General features: G+C 39.3%; 1 protein-coding gene and 1 long non-coding RNA gene across 2 annotated transcripts; one reads left to right on the top strand and one right to left on the bottom strand.

The window, feature by feature from the left end:
* Positions 1–575: 575 nt before the first annotated feature.
* Positions 576–3,108, bottom strand: LOC134550125 (uncharacterized). The gene is made up of 3 exons (XR_010080255.1): positions 2,988–3,108; positions 2,496–2,854; positions 576–766 (listed from the first exon to the last, which is right to left on the bottom strand). It is a non-coding gene; the product is annotated as an uncharacterized LOC134550125 (long non-coding RNA).
* A 79-nt stretch (positions 3,109–3,187) lies between these two features.
* Positions 3,188–20,148, top strand: TSPAN8 (tetraspanin 8). Its single transcript, XM_063396465.1, has 8 exons — positions 3,188–3,408; positions 8,710–8,769; positions 11,190–11,312; positions 11,941–12,015; positions 12,102–12,209; positions 13,877–14,020; positions 17,301–17,384; positions 19,856–20,148. The coding sequence occupies exons 1-8, from the start codon at positions 3,349–3,351 to the stop codon at positions 19,907–19,909; spliced, it is 708 nt and encodes a 235-aa protein (XP_063252535.1). The 5' UTR covers positions 3,188–3,348; the 3' UTR covers positions 19,910–20,148.
* The last annotated feature ends 574 nt before the right edge of the window (positions 20,149–20,722 follow it).

Raw genomic sequence — 20,722 nt, forward strand, 5'->3', positions numbered from 1 at the left:
TGAAAGCGTGAAAAAGCTCTTGTAACTTGCACTTCTGTTTAGACAGGAGTTTAATAAGGAAATGCAGAAACTTGGATTGAGTAGAGACCTCAGAGCAACAAGAAAGCTTGCTAGAGCTGAAGTATCCCTTTGGCAGAAAGACAAATGCAGTGACAGCCTAAAATCCATCTCTGCACACCTTATATAAGCTGAATCTACTGATTCAGCAGATCCTGAGATCTACTGATCCCTTTGAAGCTTCAAGCTCCACTCTGAATATGATTCTTACCCATCTTCTCTGTTATGCATTTATCACTGAAATGGGCAAAATCCCTTTTATTCTCCACTATTCATGCCCCACCATCCAAGGACTTCACTGCTATCCAAGACAAATAAGTTTTTCAAGTCTGAACCTGAATGTAAGACTGGTTGTGCAGTGAATCATCTGATATGGGGCTTTGGTCACACCCTGACCTTCTGGAAGCACCCCACAAGAGAAAAGGGAGGTTGTAAAACTAGACAAAAAAGGCTCAGAGTGAGGAGGACTCAGAGGTGAAGGAAGGAAAAAATTGCAAAATCAACTGTAGCTGCTTGAGATGCTTTATTCCAGGTTCATTACAGACATACTGGCTTATTCTTTTTTTTGCCAAATATGTCTCTCTCTTTTTAGTTTCTTGGGTGAGCATGTTGTCAAAGTTCTGTAGTGGAGGGAGCTGTGTGTGTTGCGTCAGAGGCTCCTGCCCTATGCTGCACCCAGGCTCTGCCCTGATAACCATCCTCTTCTAACCTGTAGAAGAGCAGTAAGTAAATGGATTTTCACAAACTCTTTGCTGGGAAAAACTTTTGAGCAGTTTGTGGCACAGGCTTTGTTAGGGTAGGATATAGCCGATTATCTAAACAGTTAGTGGAGGGGTAGTGGAAGCAATTTCATATGCAGACAAATAGCAGCAAAATTCCTTATGCCATTCCTGTGATTTATAAGCCTATCCTATTATCTGCATGACCTTCGTACTTGTAGGTACAACTAAGAATGTAATCTGTGCCATAATTGTAGCCTTTCCCTTCTCCAAGGCATAACAAAGTACTGTATAGCCAGGAAATAAAAAAAAGGCAATCATATGGAAGATTTAAGCTGAAAATCTGTCACTTATTGGAAACTACTTGTTTATTTTTAAACTTAGATTCCACACTTTTACTTTGGATACCATTAAATATAGAGATGAAACATGTAGGAATTGTAGTAAAGTCAGATAGATACTGAGTTTCTGTTCAGCAGCTGTAATTTAGCGTGTTGTAAACTAGGATCTTACCAGAATTTGCTTGTGGTTATGTTGAATAGGCTTATTAAAAAACCAAAACCCCAAAACCCCAAAACCCCCTAAAAATCCCCAAAACCCCAACCCGTGCCAAGAAACATCCCCAAAACCCACCAAAGCCAAAACCAAGAAGCCGCAGTTCTGGGCGTTTGCATGTGAAAGGTCCATTTTTGAAGAGCCAGTGTGAGTGCTCATGCCTGCCTCTTATATTATTATTGCCCCAGCACATTTTCTTTCAGACATCTCTACCAGAGTGCCTGGGCTAAGCATCTCACAGATAACAGTGCTACAGCTCAAGCCTTCCCTAATCAGTGTCTACTCTGTGTGAAGATTTATAGCAGTGTAGCTTTTGGTACGTAATGCCATCTCTGAACTCCACTTATAATAAACTTACTTTACTGCAATCGTATCATCTGATTGCAGACTTATCTTTTCAAATCCTGTATCATCTGTGATTCCCTTACTACCCTTCCAGTCCTTTGCATATGTTTTTATATGACCATTTAAAGTTTTCTCATGATTCAGCTGTGGCTATGGCATCCCTCCATAAAAACACCCATTATTGGAGTATGTTTACTTAGTGGAGTGTTTTAGGTCTAAACCATACCACAGATTTGTTTCTCCCAGTCTTTACAAAATCTGTATTTCATGAGCACAATTATTTTTTGGAACTTTCTCAGATTTATGTGAATATTTAAAATAAGGTAGTCAGACAGTTATAACAAGATTATTACTCCAGAAAGGAGATCAGAAAGTCAGAGGCAGGTGTAAATCCACTCCTAAAAATGGGAAAGCTAGTTAAGAGAGAAGTTGGACAGAATTGTTTTAAATGTAGAGTATTGGTGGCTTGTCTTGTGGATCCTACAGAAGCCAGATTCTAAGTTACATTTTTTTGTCACCATCTATAGGTGTATTATATACTAACGCTTCCCATTCTTTTCAAATACAGAGAGCAGAATTGAGGAACAGGAATTGACATTGAAGACTGAAAATTGGGTTTGGGCCAAGTGGACTTCATATATCAGTTCAGACCAGTGTGCCCTTAATCTCTCACACTGCATCCACCTCCAAAATTAATAATAAAGCTTCTTTTTTAATGACAAACTCAGAGAAACCTGCATCTGACCCTCATTCCTACAAGCACTGCTGTATGCGGCTTGTTCACAAAATAGGCTGATTGAAAAAAACCAGGAAAAATACCTCTATTTTTGCTTCAGGATTCCTAGTTGGAGGGACACAAAAGAAAACAAACAAGATAAAGCTCAAACCCAATGAAACAGGCTTATTGCCTTGCTTTCTGGAATGAGTCTAGCTCCCACTGCTGAGAGATATCCTGCATCTAATGCCAGAATTGAGGTTGCTGTGCTGGGTTTCAAAACGCTTCTGGAAACCTGCACAGTAGGACTTTTGTGCACCACAATGCTTAGGTTCCTGAGGTCCTGACTTGGTGAGGAAGAGGAAAAGGCTCTGAAGTAGACACTCAGAAAAAATGTTGGCAGATTCCTTATCCCTCCTCTCCTGGGATAAAGTGGACTCATCCCTTTATGCCAGTTGAACATCTGAAACAGAAGTGTGAACACAACAGAATGAATGCTGGCAGAGAAAGAGTAAACCTGCAAAGTAAAGCATTAAGAAACGCAATCATTTCAACTTCCTTGTAAAAGCAGGTCTGTAAAATATTTTTATGCTCACCTCTCAAAACAGGTTCTCGAAATGGTGAAATTCTGCTTCATTGTTTACTTTTGAGGTGTAGGACAAGTCATAAGATGATTACAGAGAAGTACAAATCACAAGACACAGTAAGAGCCTGTAGACTTGGTGATAACAACTGGTAGTGCTTCCCCTATGCTGGGTTAATATTTACCTGAGGTAAAGGAACTATTTAAGCGACTGTGGATGACTTGGTTATAACTTTTGCTTTCAGGAGCAGAGTATGGTGTATTTGACGTGCTTTGAGAGGTTTTCTGAAGATACAAGATCAACTTTTATATCAAGGTCAAACTCTTAGGAAAGCTTCTTTTGCCACACTCGTTTTTGTCTCAGTTTGTTGAAAATGGCGGGTGTAAGCAGATGCATGAAGTACTCCATGTTCATCTTCAACTTTTTGTTTTGGGTAAGTTAGTGTTAAAACTATTATTAGTGATGTATGAAATGTGTTCCCCATTATCTGAACGCTGCAGTTAGAGGAATTGTAAAGAAAATAGAGCATAAGTGGAACCAGAGTATGATTCTAAATTAGAGAGGGGAGAATATGTTTAACTTTTGCCTTTCCCTTTGTCTTTTTCCATCTAAACACTTTTGCCTCTGCATTCAAAAGTAGACAAGCCAGAAATCTGTCTCCCTGTTCATCTTGTGCCCCTCATGTAAAGGGACATCACTCATCTCAGTCAGAAGGTAACAGACTCTTCAATAACAGTGCACAGTTCTCTTCTTTTTATTGCTGCTGTTTGCATGTAAGATCTTGAAAATGTAGTTGCAACAGAAAATTTACTTGAATTTTTAGCCTGCTAATTGATAAATGGTTTTCATAACCTTCTTTGTGGTTCTTTGCTTTACATTCAGTGCATAGTTAGTTTCTGATGGTAGACACTAAATTGTAAGAATGTATGTGCTGGCAGCAATGCCACAGCTGTACCAAGGCCGATACAGCACAGCACAGCAGGCAGGTTTCTGGGTGATATTTGAACTGTATTTGTTTATTTATCACATCTCAGCTGGGTTGCAAGAATTTCAGGTCCTGAAAGCTCTGGAAGGTTTGAATTAAAGAACATTCCTCTCGTGGTTCAACCTCACTGTCAGATTTCCTGACATAGCATTGTCAGGTTCACCGGGGTTTCGCTGAAACCAGAAGCGGAACTACTCACCACATTATGGGCTTTGCCTCAAGGGAGTTTTTTCAAGTGAAAAGGTGATGCCGTTCAAAAGGGACCACAAACAGTAGTCTTGGAAAATTTGTGGCTAGCACAAATTCTTTGACTGCTTATGGACCTCACAAAGAAATTCCTGACAGACCAGTGATGGTTTGGACTGTCTTCCCAGTTTCTTCTACCAGTTCTATCAAGGCAGATTGAAGATTTTTGACATTTATGTTGAAGTTTTTATGCAAGAGTGCTTAAAAGAATCCATAAGTTTCTGGATTTGACTTCCTGTCCCTCAGGAAGTTTTTCCTGTTTTTGTGGTTTAACCCCAACCAACAACCAAGTACCACACAGACACTCATTCACTCCCCCACCAGCAGGATCAGGGAGAGAATTGAAAGCAGAAAAGCTGCGAAATTCCCGACTTGAGGTATAGACAGTTAAATAGGGAAAGCAAAAGCCATTCATGCAAGCAAAACAAAATGAGGAATTAATTCCCTGCTTCACATGGGCAGGCAGGTGTTCAGCCATCTTCGGGGTTGGGGGGGATGTGCTCATTATGTGAAATGTTTCCTTGTGGACACAAATGCCATCACTCCAAACGTCCCCTGCCTTCCTCTTTCTCCCAGCTTTATGTACTGAGCATGATGTCAAATGGTCTGGAACATCTTTTTGGTCCTTTGGGGTCACCTGTCCTGGCTGTGTCTTCTCCCAATATCCCATGCACCTTCAGTCTCCTTACCACAGTAGTGGTATGAAAGGAGAAAGAAAGAAAACTTGATGTAAGCCCTACTCAGCAACAGCAAAAACTTCTCCATGTTATCAACCCTGTGCTCAGCACAAATGCAAACCAGAGCCCTATACCAGCCACTGTGAAGGAAATCACCCCAGCCTAAACCAGCACACCTATTCACATTCATCTGTGTTAACTGTAATCTAAAACGTGGGCAAATGTCTCAGACTAGCATCAGAAAAGCTCCAAACTGCTTCTAGAATGAACACTGGAATAGTGTCCCATGCCTTCAGTGACAGTATGGATTTCCTAGGAAAAAAAAAAAGGTGGGATGCTGGGGGCATCTTGAAACAAACTTCCTATTTTTATACCAAAGCTGGAAAATCTATACTGTATTCTGAGCAAGAAAATACTGAGAGCATTTGCTGGGCATGTGACTGCCTGGATGGAACAGAGAAGGACAGGAATGCAACTGTAGTTAACTGTTTTAGGGAAGGTGTTTAGTTTAGCACAATCAAGATTGGGAAGAACAGATGTATGGGCTGACAGAAATATAATGAAACTGAGTATTTTAGTTCACATCCCTGTCTCTAATTCATGGAAATCATTAAATCATTAAATCATTAATCAATAAATAGTAAGGTAGAGGGAACAGAGATGACTTTACAGCTGCTTATCCCACAGCTGCGCTCTCTAGTGCACAAGGCAGTTGACAAGTGGAAAATTACTGATAATGGGAGATGAAGGTGACTTTAACCTAAATAGATAAGAATGACGGTTGCATATTTACCAGCTGTCCTTTCATTTACACCTTTTGCAATCTCTCAGGGAGTGTCCTCTCTTTGAAGACTCAGGAACCTGCTTCCTAGCCTTCTGATGACCTTTTCTAAGCAGCTCATGCACATCACACTAAGCGTGTAAGCCCTGGAATAGTCTAAGACAGCTCTGTAAATTGACTGTGCCTTCACTGCATGATGTGTGTCCCCTGGGCATCAACATGCCCATGCTGGGCTCCAGTGCACAAATAGAGTTTTTCATCTTCCCAGTTTGGTGAAAAATAGCAGACTGTGGGCTCTTGAAGATCTATGCTTTGAAACTGGGTGCCTATGTGGAGTTTCTAACAGTCCTTAAATAAATCCTTGCCAGTTTCGTGCATTAAACCTAACACATTATGTGAAATTTTTCTTCCGTCTGTTCTTTGGAGTTTGCAGGATATCTAGTCTCACTTTCTGTCCTCATTTCGTCAACTGCTACTCCACATCATGCAAATTGTAGAATTACCCTTTTTTTTTCACTGAATACTGATGTCTGACACTGGTTCAAAGCAACATGGTTAGTGACAGAGCATCTTTGATCAGTTTTTAATACCAGACTTGGAATCCCATCTACAAACAAAGTGGCCTCCTCCTGAACTTAATGTGAACATCTCAGTCCCTGAAGTAGCAACACAATCTTACCAGGTTTGCTGAGCCAGAGACCACATTCTCTGTAGGACCTGCCTACAGCTGTAATTTCAGGTGTCTCAAGGAAGTATTCCAGTCAAATGTTTTCTTTAACAGAAGCAACTTGTAAAAGTTTCTCCTGATATCCTTGAACTCAATGTTTGAAAAGGGTGTGCCAGTGGCAGAAATTCCCCATACCAAGTTTGGTATTTGTGTGTAAAAGAACTGCAGTCTTAATATACTGTTGGCTCAACACTATGTCAGACACTTCTGAGGTGATATTGATTTAACTAACTAGGCTGTATTTCCACCTCACACCAGAACTGAGAGCTTGAGAAGAAGCAACCAAATCTGAGGGACAGCAGTACCATTGCTGTTCAGTTTATGGGACTGAGATAAAAATCACAGATTCTTGATCAAGGATTAAGGCAAAAATACAATAGCCATCTAATTTGAAGAAAATGGGTGAAGATATTTTCAAAGAAGCTAATTTTATTCCATCAGAAACCACCAGTGGTTCATTAAAAATGAAATTTCCTGGAATGAAAGTTTATTTACTTGAAACTTAATTTTAAGAAAACTTAAAAATTAAGATGGAGTATTGCAGCAAACTTGATGTGTTCAACTTGGACTCTTAGGGAACTGACTGTTTTTATTTATTATTTCAGAACTTTCCTTTGAGAGTGTTTTTCGTACACTATGTATATTGTGAAAATAAATAGAAACAAACTGTTAAGATTTTACTGAAACAGAGCATTTTTATCAACCTCAAACATCTCTATATTTAAAATTAAAATATGTGCACATCTTACTAAAATTTCAATTTATAAATGATGTTTCTATTTTTATGTCAAGGAAATATTGTAGCATTTCCATTTGATTCATGAGTTCCTATATATTTAGCTAAATTTGCTTCTACTGCATTGCAGTATTTTAATGGGAGGTCCTCTGTAACAAAAAAGACAGTGTGACAAACTCTCTGGATTTGTAGCAATACATGCTTCAGTGGAAACTTCCACATTAGTGAGCCCATGTTATCCAGTGAATGCCACATCACTCACACAGTGCTGCTGAACCAGACTGAAATGTACAATCATAGGATACCATCAGTTTTCAGGCAAATTCAGCAGGATTCAAAAAGTTTCAGTGAGGAGTTCTAGTTAAATTTTATAATGTGTTAACTGTTGTCATTGATTGTACAACTTTCTTTTTCATGTCTAAAATGTACTTATAGGAGCTTTACTTAGAGCAGAAAAATGTGTGGTACCCATGTGCTGGCCCTATTCCATATTCAATAATCTGCTAAGGCCATTAATGTCTTTGATGTCAAATATTATATGAAATCTTCCATGGGGCAAGCTTTATTAAAGAAAAAAAATCCAAAACATATAAATATAACTATTTTAATTTCAATAGTCCCAGTCTTCAAGGGAAATTCATAACAACATTTCAGGACCATTTACGACTTGACTATTAATGGCAGATGGAGATAATTCTAAATCTGACTAGTCCCTGGTCCTCAGTGATGTCTCTTTCATGTCAGTCATCTCAGTAGGCACAACCCTTACACCTGAGCAGCCTCTTGGTTACCTATGTCCAACACTTAATAAAGAGCAACTGTGTAAGAATCATCAACAACAAGATTAGGAATAGGGTGACTGGCACACAGGGGAGCTCAATGATCCATGAAAGAGGAGCACAACCAGAGATGAGGGAATATATCTGGACCTGCGATTCATCTTCCCTGACTTCAACACCTTAAGGAAAGTCATGCTGGTTAAACATTCACATGTACTTGGCTGTTTTCTGTAGAAATATAATGGGAAAAATTACTCTAGGCATTTTATGAGACCTGTTCTAGGGACTGGACATGGCCAAATATTGCTGCATTTGAAAGAGCAAAAAGAATTTATTTAGAACTTTTCCTGGTACCTTTATCATAGAGAATGTCTCCAGACAATTGTCCTGAATAAGTCTAGAAACAAAAGATATGCAAACATCCCTTATCAAATCTCATGTTTCCATTATACAAGAAACAACATTCTTTATGGACACGTTTTATACATACAATAGGAATATATATTCTTCTATCATCTGACAGAATTTCTATGTTCTTCCCAAACACATGTATAAATCATCATGTAAATGTGTAGTCCTCTGGGGTGGAAACATTAGGGATTTGGTGCATACCTGAAGATTTAACTACACTTAAAAATTTTCCTGGAAATGAATCAATATTCTCTGCTCCAGCAATTCATGTTTCTTTTGCTTTGCCAAGCACATGATTTCAGAAGTTTGAACAGCATATGGTGTAATTTGGATACTGAATGTCAGTAAGAAGGTTGCTGACCTTTCTAACTTGTCTTTATTTTCTCCTACAGGTCTGTGGTTGCATTATTTTGGGATTCTCTATATGGATGCGTGTTAGCAGTACTCGGCAGGTAAATGCATGCAGTCATAACAGCACCATGTAAAACGTGGAAACTACTGCATACACTTTAATTCCCCGTCTTCATTTCCACACATTTACTACGTTTTTGTTGAAGTGGTTTCTGTGGGTGGAGAGGAATGCATTTTATGATGTTAAAACTAAACATCATGGTGCAGGTAGTCAGATAAAGTGATTGATGCAAACAAAGATATGTGACTATGAGAAGCAGCTGCTTGTGTTATTAATGTAGTTTTATGCAGATGCACACAGATTTTTGTTTGAAAATGTGTCTCACCTCTAATAAAAAATAATTATGTTTTTGTTAATGATTTCAGTGGTAGAATAATGTGGAGTCATGCAGCTCATAGACTTTTCAATGATTTTCCCTATTAGAATAGTATAGTCGTATCTACTCCTAGGGTTACTACATACGTTTGTAGGGAGCATTTTTATCTTTTTCACTATCTTCAGTAACACAATTCTCATTCCCCCAGTAACTGCAAGTTAGAAAGAGAGGATTTTTTCCTTCCATTTTCAACAGCTCCTTAAAAACACCTTATCCTTTCCCCCTCATATTTATATATAAAGAGTTTTAAAAGCCCAGGAATCTAGGATTGTCCTAAAATTCCTCCAGGAGGGTAGAAAAAAGACCTTTAGGTGCCCTCCTGGATTTTTGTATGAGTTATTAAATTACTTCAGATATTATGACTTTTATTTTTTGCAAAGCTAGGGAAAATACAGTTTTGAGGAGCTCCTTATCTTGCAGACATGCAGCAGAGATTGGTCCTGTTGTTTCAAAGAACCCATGATCCTGTAGGCCCTTTTGCCCAGTGTGTACCCACTGGCACTGACTCTAAGGTTTAAGCAGGACATTTCTTCAAATGAATTTGAAGAATTCCATAGAAAGAAGGCCATAGAAATGCAAATTAATTTGAAAGCTTAATTTGCATTCTTCTATTTTTACAAATACTTTTTGGCCATAGGAGTAAAAAAGAAGCCAGGTGTCACATGGAAGCATTTTTTTTCAGCTTTCAGATTGAGCCTTTAGTATAGGTTAAGCTGCAGTTCTTCAGATAACTCCCCTGTTCCTCTAGCATAGTCTATCAGTTAAGAATAATAATTTTAAATTTTAAAATAGTATTTTCCCACCTGGAAATAAAAATATGGTGGAAGTAAGAAGACAGCTTTGTGTATTCCCTGCCTTTTGGCTGATGGCACTCTTACCCTTAGCCAGTCCTAGATGTCTCATGTCTGGCAGAGCATGGATGCAAGAGAACTTGGTTCAAGAAGACACAGTGTCATTGGGTAAAACCACATCCACTACCATATCTTACTTTTTGATAGCTTTCCTATTCAGAATGGAATATTTAAGTGTGTTTCAAACTGCTTTCCTGAAGCGACACTTAGAGCTCCCCAAAAGCCTATGAATTAAGTCAGGACCAAAATTGAAAGCATTTTCTCACATTTTTGCCTCCAGGCAGGCAAATTTCCCATTCAAAACCAATGCATGTTTCGCCTCAGTAATAATTGAGCAGACCATAAGGATTTGGCTGTGGATGAATAGAGCTTTCTAAGAATAAATAACAGGAGGTTTAGTCCAACTTGGAAAGGGAAAGAACAACACATTCTTCAAATTATACTTGTCTATATACCTTTGCAATTTCCATCAGAAGATAAATGTGACAACTTCCAGACATTTTTGCTAATCTTGGCACCAGTTACACCAGAAAATATTCTTTGAACATTTTTCTCTCTTTTGGCCTTTGGCCTTAGTCAGTCCTGTGGGAACTGAATAATTTGATATTTAATAATACTGAGGTATATGAATTGTTTAGTTGAATGTCCCACACATCAAAATAAAGTTCTCATCTCTGAGGGTAATATTAGAGATCAAGCCTGGAGGAAAAAAAATGAAAAAGAAAGAAAGAAAGCTTATTTGGAAAATACATCTAACTATTTCTCTAACATATACAGCATCGCTCTGAGTAGTGTTCTCTAAGGAACAGTCACAGAGTATGTTCCTGGCCTTCTAATGACAAACAGAGATTTTGTTTCTTTAACACTGGGTTAATGAAGGAGAGGTTTTGAGGTAATCAAGTCTCCTACTTCCAGTAAAAGCAAAGATTTATTGACTGAAAACCAACTGAAAGCTGCTTTAAAGACAGAAGATCTTTATTTATTCATTTACTCTGTAAAGTTGATTTTCATCTTGTGCAGAAACAAAGGCCATGAAAAACCAGGTTTTACAAAGCTCTCCACCACAACATTTGAGAGGGGAGCATTAGAGTTTGTTTATGGATCAGAATTTCTCCATAGTTGCTATTCAGTATATTTATCAGTTACAAAATAATTATCTTGTTTTGGGGAATACAGGTGTTTTTAGGAGGACTTTCTTGTATCTGAAAGATTTTTTTTCGTCTCTCTTTTCAGGAGGTAGAAAGCAGCATACTTCCAGGAGCTAATCTACTAATAGCTGTGGGAGCCATCATTATGGTCCTTGGGTTCCTGGGGTGTTGTGGTGCTGCAAAGGAGAGCCGGTGCATGCTGATGTTGGTAGGAAAGAAAATCATTTTTCTACCTTCAACAGGCTACAGCTACACATTATGGACAGAGTTCCTGCAAGTAGTATCAAATGAGGATGGGAACCTTTTAATTTAACAAAAACATGATTATGATCTTGCGTTTTCATTGCTTACCTTGAGTTTGGGCCCCTTCTGAATTCTGTTGAAGTAAAAATGATAGTTGGTCTCATCAGCAAGAAGACAGGGTCCAGGGAGACTTGAGCATGTCATTAGCTTTTTGTCCATCCAGCCATCATCAAGTTACCTCCATAAACTTTCACCCATTACCTATCCTATTCAGTTTTATAAATTCAGAGTTGCTCCCTTTGCTGGTCCACCTAGAATGTCCTCCCTGTCCTCCTCCCCAACTCCCACCTACACACTGTTATCATGACACTATTCTGGTGTGTGCCTTGTTTTGATCACCAGCTGAGCACTCTCTGTCTTGAGCACCACTTTTTCTCATCATCAAAGAAGAAACAGTTGGAGCAACTCTGACTGGAAAGTCATTTACCTACATGGTTATTCAGGCACATGAAAGCTGAATGTTAACTTAAAAGAAATTATATCACCTTGGTCAAAAGTAATATAGTTTTCTACCCTTTTTGTTTTCTTCTCAGTTTTTTATTGCACTGCTTCTGATCCTGATTCTTCAGATTGCAGGAGGTATTTTAGGAGCAGTGTACAAACCTCAGGTACTGTATTATTCTGTATTTTCATTGATGTCTTCATATAGTTTTGTTTCTTCCCAAAAAATTTAGTAATACATTTTAACTTGCAGGTGGAAGAAGCCTTTAACCTTACTCTAAGCGCAAGTGTGAACGCACTGCAAAGTACCACAGGAGAGTATAAAGAGTACCAGGAGGAGTTCCAGAAGTTGCAGGAAAAGGTAATTAAACAGTAAGAAAATGAAGGGGTTGTTGCTATCTGTTTCATCTTTAGTATCTGTCTCTGCTTCATTTTATGACTACTCTGCTGCAGATTTGAATTTCATTCCCTGGGAAAGGGTAAGGGTCTGACTTAAAGGCAAGTTGAAACACCACAGAAGGGACTTCTGTCCTCTTGGTAGAACATGGTCTTCCTGTGATGATTTCTTTGTGCAGTAGTGTTGTCTATAAGAGCAATGAAGCAAGGACACACCACATGCAAGTAAGACTGACAGTTAGCTAAGCTCTTCCATGAGAGGACTGCATGGCCCTTTCCTACAGCTTTCCCTTCTGAAGGAACATTGATCCTTCACAATATCCCAAATAAGAAGTCTCCAGTACTTTTAAGGAAAGATTACCCCAGCGATTAGGAAAACATCAGGAGTCTATTTAATTTGAAGTATTTTACTGCTATGAAGTCATTAAATGCCATGATTTACTGTGAGAAGAGGGAACTTTTCCTGGTGCCCCCATCCTGCAAGACTGCAGAGGGTGGATGCTCGTTGCGAGCTTGCTCCTGGGTACCTCAAAGAGAACACCCTGGAATCTCATTGATAACATCAACAGCATACACCCCTCCCCCTTCCACAAGTACCTGGGTCTGTACATGGATAGAATGCCTACTGTTCTGATTTTTTAGTCCCTAATGCGTGATGACTTTGATGGATAAAGTTAATTTTTATGTTTTTAAAGACTGCTGTATGAAAGAAAATGAAACAGCGAACAATATAGGTGTTTTATGTTACTTCTACTTCTCCTTACCCATTCCACCTCCAGCCTTGTCCTCTACTTCTGAGACAGCACATTTCTTCTGATATAATGAGCGCTCTGGAGAGATGAGCAAAATTAAAAATCCCATAATTACTACATTAATTTTCAAATGTACCAGGACTGCTATATTGTGTCCCACAGCCTTTGCTTTTCTGCAAAATTATGTGAATATTTCCAGCTGCTTTTTAATAAAGGGAGGACCTCAAACCTGAGTTTGCACCCCTGAGCTTTAGTGGCTTGAATACAGTGGAACATGAAGTGCAACTGCACCTGGTTTAGGTTTCACAAGCCCCAAATGGAGTCCTGGTCTCTTCAGCTCATTTCTAATTTAAAGAGATAACTATCATTCAAAGTGGTTATTTTTCTAGATTTTGGAGTTTTATGTGCCTGAATTTTACATTTCCAGCCTGGCTTTTTAAGATGTGAAATGTGGATGTTACTGGAGTTGGTAACTTACCTTCTGCAAATATAACCTACTGAAAGAAGGCTTGATTCTCAAAAAAATACTATACCAAGTAATATACTATTCCATTCTGGTACTGATAATTACTAGCGTTATAGTATGTTAATGTTTTTTGGCCATTTTATACTGAAAATCTCATCTTTTTTCCCCTATCTCTCTCTCTCTTTTTTTTTTTTTTTCCCCCCAAAAACCCCAACAACTTATGCATTTATATTCTTACAACTGGTATAGAAATGTAAATGGTATTTGAGACGTACCAATTTGGGACAACTTCCACATTGAAAAAGATGAAATAAAATTTGTTTTTGTCATTCCTCTTAGCTCCCTCACCTACTCTCTTTAAAATGAAAATGACCTCTTTCTAAACTCTTCTCCCCATTTACTCCTTTCTTGCAGGAGAAATGCTGTGGATTGCTGAATGGACCTGAAGACTGGGGAGAAAACTTTAACAAACCTTCCTCAAAGATCTGTGAGTGTAAACTAGAAGAGGCATCATCAGACCTTTGCACCAAATATCAAGCCAGATTCATCTATAAAAAGGTGAGAAAAACGTTAACTCCTCTTTCGAAAGGGCCAAGTTTTAACCCAAGGTTAAATCTTTGGTGACCCCCATAGTCAGCAGCTCTGTATCTTTCTGAAAAGACAAAGTTTTGCTTTCTCTTTCTTAGCCAGAACTATCCCCATGCCATCTGTTAAGAAATGACTGTTCATAACTCTGCTCCTTCCACTTCTTGAGATGTCTCCAGTTTAGGTCCTTAGCATCTACTGTTGATGAAAATTATTATGACTTTGGGTCAGGGTATGACTCTGGGTCAGAGCTGCACACCAGCTACTCTTTGGCTCTCATTCCTCTCTCAGAAGGTTAAGCTCCCACCCAGGCTCATTGTGGTAGTAGAGACGTTGACTTAGAGACTTTCAAAATGCTAAGGTATATTGAAAATCAAACACATTAAATGCAAGACCTTTGGGGTTCTATAATCATTTAATAAAAACCCACACTCATTTTGCAAGATATGCTGCAAGGAAACCTTACATATTGTGGGATTCATGGCAGAATATTCAAAGAGTGATTTCTTACAACTGCAGCCTTTTGAAAATCTCAAAAAAATTAATGTAATAATAATTAGGGAAAATATCTGGCGACAGGTAAAAAAAACCACGCTCAGAAGAGTAGTACCATCTAGTAGACAGTAGAGATCTCAAATAACAAATTCCATGGTTTGTCTGTCTCCTTATGAGGAAATCTGGACTCTATGGATATGGAAAAAAAATTAAAAAAGAAATGCACAAAATAATTGAATAGCACAAAGTAATTAAAGTTCTAGAATGCTGGTGATGCAAAGTTTGTCAGTATGCACCTAGCACCAAGCAGATTTTAGCAAATGTCCATTCTAGTTGCATAGTTCTCTAACTGCACAGCTCCTTAATCAGGTCCTGCCTGAGCAGTAATTTCCACTCCATGTAGTCCCACAGAAGCAAATACTATTTTAAAGCAAAGAAACAGTCTAGTTAAGTAGAGGATACCAGAACCCAATCTGGAAATAAGATGTACACAAAGAGGCTGTTTTGGCCTCATGTTAATGTCTTTTTGGCCTCAGGCAAGCCCTCAAAGGACACATGAGAAGCCATCTGTGAAATTACTGCAGGTGCAAGATATCACTCATATGAACAGACAGATTTCATGTGGTGTAAGATGTTCCAACTCTTCTGATATGGGAAAAAAGATTTGAAATTCAGTGCAGTTATGAGTCAGCTTAAATGAGAGATTTCTAGAACTGTAAGGAAAAGATCCATGTGTTTATTGAGAGAGAGGAAATATGGTGAAAAAATACAATTGTATTTGGGGGCAAGTCAGTTGCAGTGTTGTAACAGTAATGTAATTTCGATGTATTTAAGCTGTACTTGGCTTCCCCTCCTGTTTGGAGAAGGAGGATTGTCAATGCCTGGAGAAGATATAGTCACTGTAAGAACAGACGTATGCAAATATTCAAAAGGAGAGTAGCTCTGCACAGAACTTCAGTTGTAGAATCATAGATTAGGCTGAGTTGGATGACTCAATGATCCACTAGGATCACTGAGTCCAGTTGTCCTGCACAGGACAACACCAAGAATCACACCATGTGTATAAAAGCATTGTCCAAATGTTTCTTGCACTCTGTTAGGCTTGGTGCTGTGACCACTTCCTGGGGGAGCCTGCTCCAGTGCCCAAACACCCTCTGAGTGAAGAACCTTTTCCTGATATCCAAGCTAAATCTCCTCTGACTCAGCTTCATGACATTGCCTTGAGTCCTGTCATTGTTCATGAGAGTGAAGAGATCAATACCTGCCCCTCTGCTTCTCCTCATGAGGGTACTGAAGACTCAAAAGAGGTCTCCCCTCAGTCTCCTCTTCCCCAGGTTGACTAGAGCAAATGTCCTCAGTCACTCCTCATACGGCTTCCCCTCAAAGCCCTTCAGTGTCCTCATGGCCCTACTTTGGACAATCTCTAATAGCTTTATATCTTTTTTATATTGTGGCACCCAGAACTGCCCCCAGCACTCGAAGTGAGGCTGCCCCAGCCCAGAGCAGAGCAGAGCAGGACAATCCCCTCCCTTGCCCGGCTGTGATGCTGTGCCTGATGTCTCCCAGGACAGGGCTGGCCCTTCCTGGCTGCCAGGGCACTGCTGGCTCGTGCTCAAATTGCCATGGACCAGGACCCCCAGGTCCCTTTCTGAGGGGCTGCTCTTCAGCTCTCCTCTCATTCCCCAGGCAAACTCAACATAACCAGGGTTGCAAAATCTGGCACTTGACCTTGTTAAACTTCATGTGATTGGTGATTGCCCATTCCTCTGTTTTGTTGAGCTCTCTCTCTAGGCCTCTCTTCCCTCAAGGGAGTTAACAGGTCCTACTAGTTTAGTGTTGTTGGCAAACTTCTGTGGTATTTCTTCAAGTCCTGCACCCAAGTTTTTAAAGAACATGTTGAAGAGAACTGGACCCAGGATGGAGCCCTGCAGAATCCCGCTACTAACCAGACTCCAAACTGATGTTATCTCACTTACTAGAACTCTTTGTGCCTGAGCCATGGCATAACACGGTTATTTAGCTGTATGCTGGACATTTTGTCCAGAAGGATACTGTAAGAGACAGCTTCAAAATCTTTGGCGAAGTCCAAAAAGATTACATCTACTGGCTTTCCAAGATCAGTTAGGTGGGTTGCTGTGTCATAGAAGTAAATCAAGTTCAACAAGCAGGACTTTCCCCTCATGAAGCCATGCTGATTATTCTCTTCCTTCCAGCGCCAGTCTAAGACCACCAAACATTGGACAAAACTAATTCTGAAGCTAGGTTTTATTACCAAATATTTTTAGTTAATCCCAAGTCTAATAATAAACCTTGAAGTTTCAAATCCAAAGATTAGATTGGTGGGAAACTGAAGTTCCTGTTCAGATCTGGTCATGGCTGCATTGGCTCTTTCCTAGTAGTGAGTGATTATCAAGTGAAATTAAGAACAAACACATCTTTCCTTGTTAACTGAAAACAATGCAAACATTAGGCATTACAGCTGTATGTCTTCCTTTGAAATAGTACATTTTCATGGTCAGCTACTAAATCTTCATACTTGGGAAGGCAAAGAATTTTGCAGAGCATAAGGTACACATAGTTGTGTTTTTTGTGTTCATTAGCAACAAGCCAGAGTAAATTAAAATAGCCTTTTTTTAGCACAGAGTTAAAGAGAAAGAAAGAGAGAGAGTTTGAGAGAGTTATTTTAGAGGATGCATTCCTATATAGTCATAGGATAATATTGCTTACCTGTAATTAATAATTTTGTTTTCTTTTTCAGCCTTGTGGAAAAGTGATTATGCAACAAATTAAAGACAGTCTGGTCATAATTATGGGGGTCGCCTTTGGACTGGCTGTTGTTGAGGTACCAGTGTACACTGTTAAAATACTTAGTAGCTGACAACCAGTATGTTCTACTTGGAAATACATTGGGAATGGGATTAAAACACTTGGCTTGTTCAATTAATAGACAAGGGAAAACCATCTCTCACCTTAGCTATAACCGTACTGTTATTCCATATAAACATATTTCATTAAAGTATGTGGCTGCTGAGCTGCAAACTTCAGGTGAGATCAGACCACCCTGCTGCCCATGTAAGTGTATCACATGGAACATTTTCTTCAAAAACATTGCCAGTCCTGAAGCCAGGCTGCGCCTTGACACTGAGCCCTGTGTACAGAGAGATGTACAAACAAACAGTGCCAGAAGACATGAGGAATAATAGCCAGATTTTGCCTCCTTTTTCTCATCTTTTCTTGATGAAAAAGTCATCTTCTAAGAAAACATAGCCCGTCAAGTACATATTTTTATTACTAAAAGGTTTTGGTACAAAATTATAATTCTGAGGCATTAAAACTTTAAGCATCAAGATGATGCATGAATGTGTCTGAGTGCACACAGTTTTAATTTCCTCACCATTTACTGAAGAATTACATGCACGATTTTCTCTGAAGAGAGGAGGAAAAGAAGTGAGGCTATTCAGTGAGCTACTTGATTTTGATTTGAATAGGAGAAAATGATAAAGAAATGGGATTTCATCATGATGCTTTCTTCAGTCATTTTTTTTCTTTTCAGTCTTCCTCCTTGGTTTTCCTCTACCCTCACTCTCCACCAGTGGATGTTTGAGGGAAAAACAGAAATGACAAAGATTGCTGTGGAAAGTTCAGTCTGTTATTCAAAGCAAAAACTTCTCTGCAGAGGATTTCTCCTTGTGGTAGAGGAGCAGGCAAGAGCTCCAAATCAAAACTGTGTTTCCAGGAAAAGAGTAGTAAGTGGGGAAGAATTATGTAGCTGCAGCATTGGAAGAGGACAGGCCACCAACTTCTTACTCAGCACAGGCTTTCTGGTATTTAAGGAGCTATATGTGGGCAGTCAGGTCTCTCACCCATATGTTTACTTTGAGGGAAAAATAGGTGAAATACACTGATATTAAATGACCTTCCAAATATAATAGAAGTGTAAAATAGCATCTGTATCCCTAAGGCAAATTATAAGTCACTTTGCTCTATTAATTGCAGTTATGTGAGTTGTAGCTTTTAGTTTGTTTGCCATCATTCTTGCTTGTTTTCCAGCTGGTATTTCCTGTGCTGGCTGCTTCTCCCAGACATAAAAGGATTAGAAAACAACATGAATAAACAATATAAGACTCAGCACAAATTGTCAGATGGCAATTTACACTTGATAAACATTTAGCCTTTCCATATTAACTCAAGCAATTGCAAATTAAAGGTCACTTGCTTAACCACCTTTCTGCTCTAGGAAATCCCAGAGAAAAAAAAGTGCTCTTCCCCCCTCTGCCTGCTTCATTATGCCACTTGTGAGCTGTGCTTTCAGCTCACCCTAATAGTGAAAATTATACAGATAAGAAGGGCCCAGATTCATTTGGGTGCAAGTTCAAATGTGGGCGTGGTATGTCAGGGAAGCCCTGTCAGTTTATTCCAGGTGTGAGTCCATCCCTTTGTCTTAGCTGTACCTCTATGCTACTTACACTCTTCTCTGTCTCTTCCTTAAGTAAATAAAGTATGTCAGTGTTCATGGCTTCAAAGGAGTCAGTTGGGCACTTTCCACTGTTGTGGAACACCTTTGCAGAGTGGTTAACTTTAAATCCAGAAGGAAGATTTTCGATCTGATCTCACCAGCTCTCTGCCATGGGTCATGGAATTGTACCCAGTAATTCCCAATACTGAATTTTCTATTTCAAGTAACAGCTTCTTCAGTGAACTCACTATTGTTTCTATCCCAAATCCATTACTGACAAATATAAAATACTTGTTGCAGGATCATTTGCAACTCAAAACAGTGAGGTAGGTTTATAGATGTATACCTGTATACAGTATACACACGTATGTGTAGACCTATATACATACACTTCACACATATGGTTACACAAAAGAAAGTGACAGTGGAAAAGAGAGATTTCAAAGGGAGACAACCCTTAGAATACATAGTGAACATTCCTCTAACTTTGTCAGAAAACAAAATGCTCAATTTTTGTCCAAATTTCTTGAATTTCTCCGTAATAGCTACTCCATTACAGCTAACAACTGCATGTTAAACACACATAGGTACAGGGGTCTTCATGCACAGAGGCAATCTATCTTTTAAACAAATGAAACTTCTCCATGGTGTCTGCAGTCTTACCTGTGGTATATACTGATGTTGTTAAAGTATCTCTATTCTGTCAGAGCCACATTGGAGAAAATTTTCTGCACAGCAGATTTAGCCTGCTTGTAACTCCAAGACATTTGCAAACAAAATATTCCCATTGTGTTGTATTCAGTTGTCTGGGATTTCCAGAACTGCCAGGTAATACCAGAAATATCTTTGTTTTTCAGATTCTTGGTTTGGTGTTTTCCATGAGCCTCTACTGCCAGATCGGGAGAAAATGAAACTGTGAAAATGTCAGTATGATGTCACCAGTCAAATCAAGACCTTTCTAGAAAGAAGGCTAGAGATTTGGCTGGGCACAGTCAGATGAATATATGCATGTCCCAGGCAGCTGTTTTGATGGAAACGGCAGCCCTTATGCTCATGGATGCTTGACAACTTGCAAAATGACCTCTTTTATTTCATAAGACTTAATGATGTGAATATGATTTTTTATTTGCAATAAACATCTTTGTTTATATTTCTGAGGTGTTTATTTTGTCCAAAGACAGCAATTATGTCATGTTGTGAGTCTGAGTTCACCATGTGGTGTGCCCTCATGAGTGTTAAACCACCCACAGCAGAGTCACCATAAACAGCTGCAAACCATCATGCAGTGGCTGACTGCTCCAGGGAACTCAGGCCCCTGGAAACCTCTGCTTGTGGAGCAGGGTGTTTTCATTAAGAGAGCTGTGAGTCAGGGCTTTGTTACCTGTGAAAAGGGCAACTAACTTGTTACCAAATAGGAAAGCCATGTGTCCTTTCAGAGATGTTTAAATCAGTATCTTGGCAGCTGAGATGGTCGTTCTCAGGCCAAATGATGCTTAGGTTGCATTAACAAGTTGGATTTAGTGGAATGTGTTTTGCAAATAAGCATCAACAGTGAAATCCAAGCCCATGTGGAGGCAAGGCATAAACAGAAGTCATGTAGGTAAGGCTTTGCCCAGGGCAGCTAAGGTAAATGGGTGGACAAGCACAGGGCATGGCTGGCAGCACAGCAGCAGCCATATACAGCCTGCCTGCCTGCCTGCCTTTGGACTGACCAGTGCATGCAA

This window comes from Prinia subflava, chromosome 4 (genome assembly GCF_021018805.1).
Source record: "Prinia subflava isolate CZ2003 ecotype Zambia chromosome 4, Cam_Psub_1.2, whole genome shotgun sequence".
Taxonomy (NCBI): Eukaryota; Metazoa; Chordata; class Aves; order Passeriformes; family Cisticolidae; genus Prinia; species Prinia subflava.